The following is an 8,959-nucleotide window of genomic DNA, read 5'->3' on the forward strand; positions in this document are numbered from 1 at the left end:
TCAGGACAGGAGGAGCAGACGGTCCTGGGAGGAGCTGCGTTTACTGGGAGCGGCTGTGCGCCAGGGCAGCTCACACACGTATTTCCCACCACGACCTTGCTGGGGACGCAATCATCACCCACGAACGACAAACAAGACACTTGAAAACCTCGGTGATAAGACAGCCTCCCCAAGGTCACTGTGACAAGCACTGTGACATCTCCTCTTGTCCCTCTCCCAGGACCTACCTGGCCCCCTCTCCCTTGGTCCCCTGTGACTGCCTCTCAAAGCACCTTCATCACCTGAGCCAGCCGGCCAAAGACCTGGATGAACCCCGGGGCCCAGAGACCAGGACAGTGGGAGTGAGTCCCATCCCCCATCAGACCCTCTGCACCCAGCCCGCCCTTCTGCACCATCAGCAATTTCCCAGCTGAGCCCAGCGGGGCAGTGAGCACCTCTGGAGGGAGCAGAGGGGGAGAGGGAGGGAAGAAGGCATAAGAGAGGAGAACGAAAGGTTGATTGTCTGATGGTGGGGGGAAGGATTAGGGAGGCTTGAATGTCTCCAGCTGCTGCTCCAGGGACAACAAGGGTACCCCTGTCCCCCGGGCCTGTGGGCCACTTACAGAAGGAGATCGGGGGCTGCTCCGAACCACACTGAGATACCAGGCAGTTCTCTGTAGTCAATGGTGTGAGAGCAAGAGGAGTTAGAGATATACATCACACAGATTAAAACGGCCTAAGAACCCCCAAGCCCAGAGAATGCCACTGAAATTGCTTAAAAATCTGCACTCAGCTATCAGAAGGGCCATAAGGAGTCATCTGGGAAATGAGGGGGGCGTACATCAGAAAGAATCTGTGAGAGGAGGTGGGATTGCGGATGGGGCGTGAGAAGAGGATTCCTGCGAAAGAATCAGGGCGCCTCTACCTGCTTCCCTGGTGGCTCAGACAGTAAAGAATCTGCCTGTAATGCTGGACATCCATGTTCAATCCCTGGATCGGGAAGATCCCCGGAGAACCCACTCAAGTATTCTTGCCTGGGAAATCCCATGGACAGAGGAGCCTGGTGGGCTACAGTCCATGGGTGGCAAAGAGGCAGACACAGCTGAGGGACTAACACCTGCAGCCCAGGAGCAGGAGCCTGAGAGCAGAGGCTCCACCAGATCCTAAACCCCAGACGGCCTGGCGCCAGGAACAGAAGCACCCAATTCCGGGTCCGGGAGTGCAGGTACGAGTAATTCATGTGTCAAACCTTTTCCCAGTACGTCAATGGTGGGGTTTGACTTGGCTCTGCGATGGGGAGGTGGGGAGGCTGACTCAGGGACTCATAAACTGCACGTGAGGACAAGTTGAGAAGACAAGGCACCTGGTGACTAATCAATTCACAACCACTGAGCCACTTGTCTTGAGTGTTTCAGACCCCGCGTTCCAGCCAGAGCCATTGTTTTATGGGATTTATGTGTGTGTCTTAGCAAGATATAGACGCAACACTGAACTAAGGCAGAACGGGGCCCTTTTCTCAAAATCGGTGTCCCGAGAAGGGATGTGGAGCCAAGTCTCTACCTGGAAAAAGCACTCTAGAATTTCCGCCTTGCAGGACAAAGCCACTGTCACACAGGAGAGGCCCTGGGTTTCTGGGGTGACTGGGCCCAGGCTGGGGGAGGAGGAACGGGGAGGGGTAGGCCACAGAGAGTCCGGCCTTGGATCACTCATGTTGCACCCCCACCGCTGCGCGGCAGAATGTCAGGACCCCTTCACCACTGTGCCCGAAATATCTTTCACGCCACGACCTTCCCATAGGCTGCATAGAAGCCTTGATGAAAGTTTCAAACTTCCTTTTCAGGACAGCTTTCAAATTACAGCACAGTGCTGAGGCCGTTTGCTCCCAGGCCGAGGGGAGGATGCACAGAAGCCCAAGTCCCCCACTCACTTTTGGAAGCGGCATTAGGGTGACTTGCATGAATTTCAAAAGCAAGCACTCAGTGATACATTTGTAAAAGCAGTTTTGTAATTGCAATCTGAAATTATTTGTTACTCCAAGAGTAGCCTGTAATTTCTAATATGCTTTTAGGGATTTGGTGATGGTGGTTTAGTTGCTAAGTCGTGTTTGACTCTTACAACCCCATGGACTATGGCCCGCCAGGCTCCTCTGTCCATGGAATTCTCCAGGCAAGAACACTGGAGTGGTTGCCATTTCCTTCTCCAGGGGATCTTTCTGATTCAGGGATCGAACCTCTGTCTCCTGCATTGCAGGTGGATTCTTTACCACTGAGCCACCAGAGAAGCCAATTTTTTACAGGTAAAGTCTTTGAATTTTTATACAGTGATTGAGTATGAGAGTTTTAAAGGGATCGTGGATTCCGAAGTTCCTTACATACAATACATTTTCACTGTCAGAGTAGCCTGAACCTATTAGATGAATTCTTGCTCTTAAAGCAGATAAAAGAATATTAAAGTTACACACAACACATGTATGTACTCTCAATAACTTTCTCTCTCAAACACACATGCTCACAAGCTTTGGCCACCTCTGCGCCAATGAAGCCAACATGGAACTTAGCAGATTTTAAGGGCTTTCTTTATTTGAAGAAATCATATGTGAAGCCATTGAAAGGGATAAAAAGCAGATGACGAAAACCCAGCAACTGGGGAAACATGAAATCCGAAACTGTAAGATGGTGAGTTTTCTTCTTCTGTTTCGGCACATCCAAGGAGCCTGGAGGGTTCTCTGAAGCCACTGCCTCTTAGTAATGACAGTCTAGAAATTTAAACACAAGACGGTTAGTAAGAGTACCAGGAAGCCTGGAATCTGGGCTAAGAGGCTCCATGGGTTTTGGGACTACAGCTCTCAGTCCAGCCATCCCTGCTGGAGAAGAAGTTGCCTACGGGGACACAGCCAGATGCCCTCTGGGAGTCCATTCTCCTCAAATAATTGGTAGTTTTCCAAGTAGACCCTTAGGTCACTCAAAAAATCACTTGGAAACTTCTGAAAGAAAAAGCATGCTCTTTGGAACATCCTGATTTCCCTAAAGGACTGATGCATTCTTCCCATCCTTTGGAAACATGTGATCTTTCCTTGTCGAATTCAAGGTCAGGGACACACTGTAGCTAAGGGGGTGGCAGGAAGGAGATGGCCCCCCGGGACTGGCACTGGGGCAGGACCTGTCACCCATGGTCACGGGAGAGAGCATCAGGGTCCGCAACAGAAGAGACCACATCTGCTTTGCTCTGGATCCTACCCATGATGCCCAGCGCAGGGCAAGGCATTTGGAAGCACCCAAAATAGTGACACCAGCCAACTGTGCTGGGACCTGGGGCTGTGGCTGAGGGTCAGGTGCTTTATACAACCATCAGAAAAGACACAGTGGGAAGACCCGAGGGCTTAGTTTATTTATTTATTTTTTTAAAGCTGTCCTTGTTGAGAACATTCTTGAATTGACTTCTGAGACGGTTCACAATAACGGTGAGCTCCCACACGAGTACGGTTTTTCCTAAACTGGCCACCCCCGGGGTCTGGAGGCCTGGCATCGGGCATCCTGGCGAGCTGAGGACCTCCCCGACCCTGGCTCCCACTGCCCCTGAGAATTGCCTGTGTCTGGGCAATTCCCTGTGTTCTCCGACGTTACCTTCCACGGAGATGGGGAAGAAGCACCAGGGCACTTTGGGGATGGTGTTGGAGAAGCAGCACTTCCGGGACTCACACTCCTCAGGACTGATGCCGGGGTAGCCACAGTCCTTGCGAGCCGAGACCTCCATGACACACTCCTCCGACTCTGCAAGGCACCACCGGGTTTGGGGACAACAAGGGGATGCAGTTAGGCTGGTTCATTAGCCAGACACATCCATCCCATCCTGCTGGGGGAGCATCTTGGGCTCACAGGTTTGGGGTAGCAACAGGGGCTCCTGGGACTGTCACCCCTGGACTACAGGTGGGCATCAGCGGGTGGCCACCCCTTCTTCCTGATACCCAAGTCAGAGGGAAAGTTGCTTCACCTCCCTGGACTTGACATGGCTCTATAAAATGGAGTTGCCCACACTACCTCTTGGGAGGATCCTTTAAAGTTATAAAGCATTTGACCAAGAATTGAGTGGCTTCCCTGGTAGCTGAGTGGGAAAGAATCTGCCTGCAATCCAGGAGACCTGGGTTCGATCCCTGGGTTGGGAAGATCCCCTGGAGAAGGGAATGGCAACCCACTCCAATATTCTTGCCTGAAGGATCTCATGGACAGAGGAGCCTGGTGGGCTACAGTCCATGGGGTTGCAGAGTCAGACATGACTGAGTGACTAATACTGACTAATACTAACACAGAGAATTGACACCCAAGGACCCTCCCACTACTGGATGAACCTTGGCGATAGACAAACCGACCACCCGCCGTCAGTTCCGTTTCCCCCACAGCCCGGGAGCCTCCGACCAGCACCCGTGAGGGGTGTGGACGGGACCCAAGGTGCTGAGTTCCACACAAATGGCTCTGCTTTGCAGACAGAACTTTTTGTGTGCCTGCCTTGAAACAGGTGACTTTTTAAGTTGATAATATGCACAGATACAAAACTCACTCTCAAAAGATGACTCTAGAAGCCTTAACTTTATTTCTTAACATTTGGGGTCTGTTTGCAGTTATGTTAATAACACATCCTGATTTTAATGCCTTTATGTCCCTTAGAAGCTGATTCAGGAGCCATAGCCAACAGGGTCCTGAGACTCGCTCTTCCTTCAAATACAGTCAAGCAGTTGGATCCCCTGAAGTCTCCCTAGTCAGATCCCCTGAAGTCTCCCTAAAAGGACAAACATCTCACCCTCGGGATCTAATGTGGACACAGGAGACAGAGGGCATTTTCTCTTCCCTTGGGCTGGCCTGAGTGGTTAGAGAGCCTGGGGAAGCTGGGTCCTGGGCTGCTGGCCGGGGCTCAGGAGTGGACCTTGCCTGTTACCTTGCTTCGGGAGGGGATTGAAACACCAAGGGACCCTGGCGACGCTGGAGTCGAAGCAGCATCCTCTGGAGAAGCAGTCGTCACTGCTGATGCCTGGGAAGCCGCAGTTCACCCTGTTGTGGGGGTTCAGGCGCGAGCACTGGCAGGCGTCTGCAAAGAAGCCCAGGTCAGCCAGCCCCCTACACGTGCCCCCGCCCGCCAGCGCATCCAGGATGCTCCATCAGCTCCGCTCCAGCCTTGTAAAGGCCGTCTTATCGCGCTTGTGTTGGAACCACACAGCGTCCTTCAGAGGAATTGACAGGGCTTGGCTGAAAGTGTTTTATTAGTTTAAAAATAAAACCTTCTGGCAAGAGGGTGGACAGATGGACTCAGGCCAAGGTCAGGATGAAAGTGAGCAAGTTGGACCCTCTGGGAGACCTTGATGGGCCTCCCACCCAGCCCCTCCTCGAGCTGGCCCACCCACACCCAAGGCTGCTCTGACCAATCCTGAAGGGGGTCCTCCTGGGACATCTCACCCCTCTCCCCCACTGTCCTCCCTGAATGGTGGGAAGCGGGTGGACACATGTAGGAGCCAGCTGCATGGCCAGCATCCCCAGTCCTAGGACACCTTCCCACCTGCTTCCCCACCATCCACATTTTCTCTTCCAGGGAAACTAATACAAATGGAGACCCCCAGGGGGCAGGAGGCAAGGACCTCACATCCCACCACCCCCACCCTCTGGGTTCTAGAAGGCTCCCAGGCTCGCTGGCTCGGATGCTCCACATCCCCTCAGGGACCTGAATCTCCACTTACCTGGTTTCTGGGCCCCTGCCAGGGTGCACAGACCCAGCAGGAGAAGCGCAGCCAGGAGCCAAGTGCCTCGGGGTCCCATGTCCAAGTTCATCTGCACCCCAGGGCCACCAGAAGAGTGCACACTCCCCGCTGCCAGGGGTGTTTTATAAGCTTCTCTCTGTTTGCTCAGCAAGCAAGATAAACTCTTCTCTGCCTGTGGCACCAACGATTTGAGGCCTTTGTTAGGAAAACGAGTTGCGATAGCTTGGCCAGCAGGTGGTGGGGGGTAGGGGTGACAGAGCAGAGCACTGGGCTTCCCACAAGCACAGCCAGGCCACCCCCCTGCCCCTGCCCCAGGCAGGGAGCCGGGTCATGCCAGGATGCCGACGTGGAAGATAGCACATGTGGTGCTGGGTGCTCGTGGGGTTCCACCCAGGAAGGGAGAAGTTAGGGATTTCTCCTGATAAAGCACGTGGCTAATACCACAGGAATTTTTAAGTCCTGGGCCCAAGGCTACCAGGGAAAATGAGCTAACTGCTGTCAGAGCAGACCCCTTCTGCAGGAACAGGAGGATGGCAGGAGACCCTCCTCCGGGGCTCCTGGTCCCTGGTCTGTATCTCCTTGTCTCTGTCTTGGGGAAGGGATGGATCTCCATGGAGATGAGGCTGACAGGGTAAAATGAACAGCCTCAGATGAGTGTAAAAGTGACAAGTTCATGTCAGCCAAGCCTGCATGCATGCTAAGTCACTTCATTCATGTCTGACTCTGCAACCTTACAGACTGTAGCTCACCAGGCTCCTCTATCCATGGGATTCTCCAGGCAAGAATACTGGAGTGGGTTGCCATGCCTTCCTCCAGGGGATCTCCCCAACCCAGGGAGCAAACCTGTCTCTTAAGTCTCCAGCTTTGGCAGGCAGGTTCTTTTCCACTGCTGCCACCATTTCTTTTCTTCCATGATAATTGTCTGTTTTCTAAAAGATGGCACCTGTGAACCAGCCTGTGCTCAACATAAGATGCTCCAGGGGAAGGGGTCTGAAAATGGGACTCAAAGAGACAAAAGAGAAATGGGGGGAATGCACCCCATGGGAATAGAGGAGAGATGGGGTGAGGTCAAGGAAGTTCATGAATGCCCCAACACTGGGGCACTTCTGGGAACCACCAATCTGTCAAGCACGGCTTGAGCAGCCAGGAACCTGAAGATGTATGGAGTCTGGAACTCTGGGTCTTCGAGTCTGGAGAACAGACCTGCATGCTCGGGGCTTCTGCCAGCTCCAGTTCCAGCGCCTACAGATTGGACCCCTGCCTAGAGCCTTGCCGAGCAGCCCTGGGGCTCTGTCTTATCAAACTGTGAAAAAGTCACCTTTCCCCACCTGTGTCTCTGTCACCCTTCACCACCACCAGGACACAGGACCCTGAGTCTTCTCTTCCAGGTTCTCAGCCCCACTTTCCTCTCTGCCTCTTCCCTCTTGGCCCAACTTCCCGCTGTCCCATCCGGGCCTTTTCAGGATTCCTGCTGAAACCAGCTGATCCATGCCAAAGAGACAGCTCATCAGCCCCTTGTTCTCTGGCCTGCATCCTCCTTGGGGAGCCTCTGCCTCCATCGGAGGTGGAGCTGTTCGGGCTCCCACCCAGGGCACCATCCGTCCACATGGCACTTTTTGCTTTTAGAAAAGGGCACATTTTCTTCAAGACAAGCTACTTCCACCTGTGGGGAAGTCATTATGGAAGATGCAATGTCTACAGTGTGAGCGGCACCCACCTGAGTGTGGACCTGTGCCCACAGAATAGCCTCTAAGCTGTGTTGGGTGACTCTGATGGGAGTTGGGTGACTCCCATCACATGAGGCTGGACACTGACCTTGAGCCACAGTGTCACCTAGGCTCCTTGAAGATGCATCTTAAAAAAGATCCCGCATTCTGCAACTAAGTCAAACAAACAAGAAGAAAAAGAGAAAGTTTTACAGCAACTGAAGACACACCGCAATCAGGGGAGCATGTTAAGAATTACAAGTGATCTCTCATCTGAAACAATGCAATATGCAGGGCAACAAAATGATATTTAAGTGCTAAAATGATATTTAAGTGCTAAAAGAGAAAACCTTGTCAAGTCAGAATTCTATACTCATGGAAAATTCCTTCAAAAATAAAGGCAAAATACTTAAAAAAAAAATATATATATATATATATATATTTAGAGTGGCTCTAGATTCACAACCTAACTGAACAAAACATACCCAATATAAATTTTTTAAAAAAATTTTTAGACAAAAGCTGTAGGCAGCTGTAACTTGCCAACCTATCCTCCAAGGAATCCAAAAGCGACTGAAGCTGTGGTAGTCTCTTGATGCAGGGCATGAGTTCTCCTGTCTGCTGCAGCCACTGCCCACCTGGCTGGATTTATTCAGCTATGGCAGCTGTTGGTCTCTGTCGGAATTTGTGTTTGCAGCCCAGTCTAGTCTCGTGATATCTCCCCTGGTTTGTACAACTGTCTATTAACTAATCGCTCAGCCAGAGCTTTGTCCCCATCCAGACATAAGTCTGCTGCCTTGATTACCTTTATAAAGTGACAGTCAGTATATGCCACTCCTCTGCCACCCCCTCACACCTCCCCACCTGAAGGGTAAAGCCCAAGCGTGAGTTTCCTGAGCACGGAAAGCAAGACCCTTTATGAGCTGGACTGCTGTTAGCCCCCACCCTCTCTGTTGTCAGGTCTCCTTCCTAATGTAAGCATCTGGCCCTCTTGATGCAGCCTGACCTCTGACCCTTTGCCTGAATGCCATTGTCTCTCTGCAAAACTCTTCCTCTACTCTTTGCCTTCCTAACTCCTGTCCATCCTTCAGCTCTTGACTCAGGAGCCACTCCATCCAGGAAGGCCTCCTTCCCTGAGAGAAGACAGGTGCCCTTCACCCCTCCCCCAAGCTCACTAGATTCACCGCACAGTCACATCTTCATTTTAAGTGGAGTTTTACTTTTCCGGCTCCTTCATTCATTGTACTGAAGGTAACAGCTAACCCTGCAGGTTAATTTTGCGCCAGCTTATATTCTGATGATTTCACATGCGACATCTCATTTAATTCTTAGCACAATCCAAAGGAAGAGTTAAAAAGGTCAGCCCCATTTTATAGTCTATATGGAAAATTAGTTTTCCCAAACACACAGAAAGTGTAGGGTTACATACAGAATGGGACCTACGCCTCTTTCATTTGGAAACCCCAGAACCTAACCCAGAATCTGCACAAACTAGACCTGCTTGGTGAGGGTACCTGGCACCCGGCAGATG

The 8,959-nt window shown here is 51.8% G+C and overlaps 1 protein-coding gene across 1 annotated transcript; it reads right to left on the reverse strand.

Annotated features, from left to right (window-relative positions):
* Positions 1–2,536: 2,536 nt before the first annotated feature.
* TFF2 (trefoil factor 2) lies at positions 2,537–5,803 on the reverse strand. Its single transcript, NM_001083521.1, has 4 exons — positions 5,702–5,803; positions 4,909–5,058; positions 3,603–3,749; positions 2,537–2,734 (listed from the first exon to the last, which is right to left on the reverse strand). Exons 1-4 carry the CDS (start codon positions 5,778–5,780, stop codon positions 2,721–2,723), a joined length of 390 nt encoding a protein of 129 aa, NP_001076990.1. The 5' UTR covers positions 5,781–5,803; the 3' UTR covers positions 2,537–2,720.
* Between the last annotated feature and the right edge of the window lie 3,156 nt (positions 5,804–8,959).

Source organism: Bos taurus, chromosome 1, assembly GCF_002263795.3.
Source record: "Bos taurus isolate L1 Dominette 01449 registration number 42190680 breed Hereford chromosome 1, ARS-UCD2.0, whole genome shotgun sequence".
In the NCBI taxonomy this organism is placed as follows: domain Eukaryota; kingdom Metazoa; phylum Chordata; class Mammalia; order Artiodactyla; family Bovidae; genus Bos; species Bos taurus.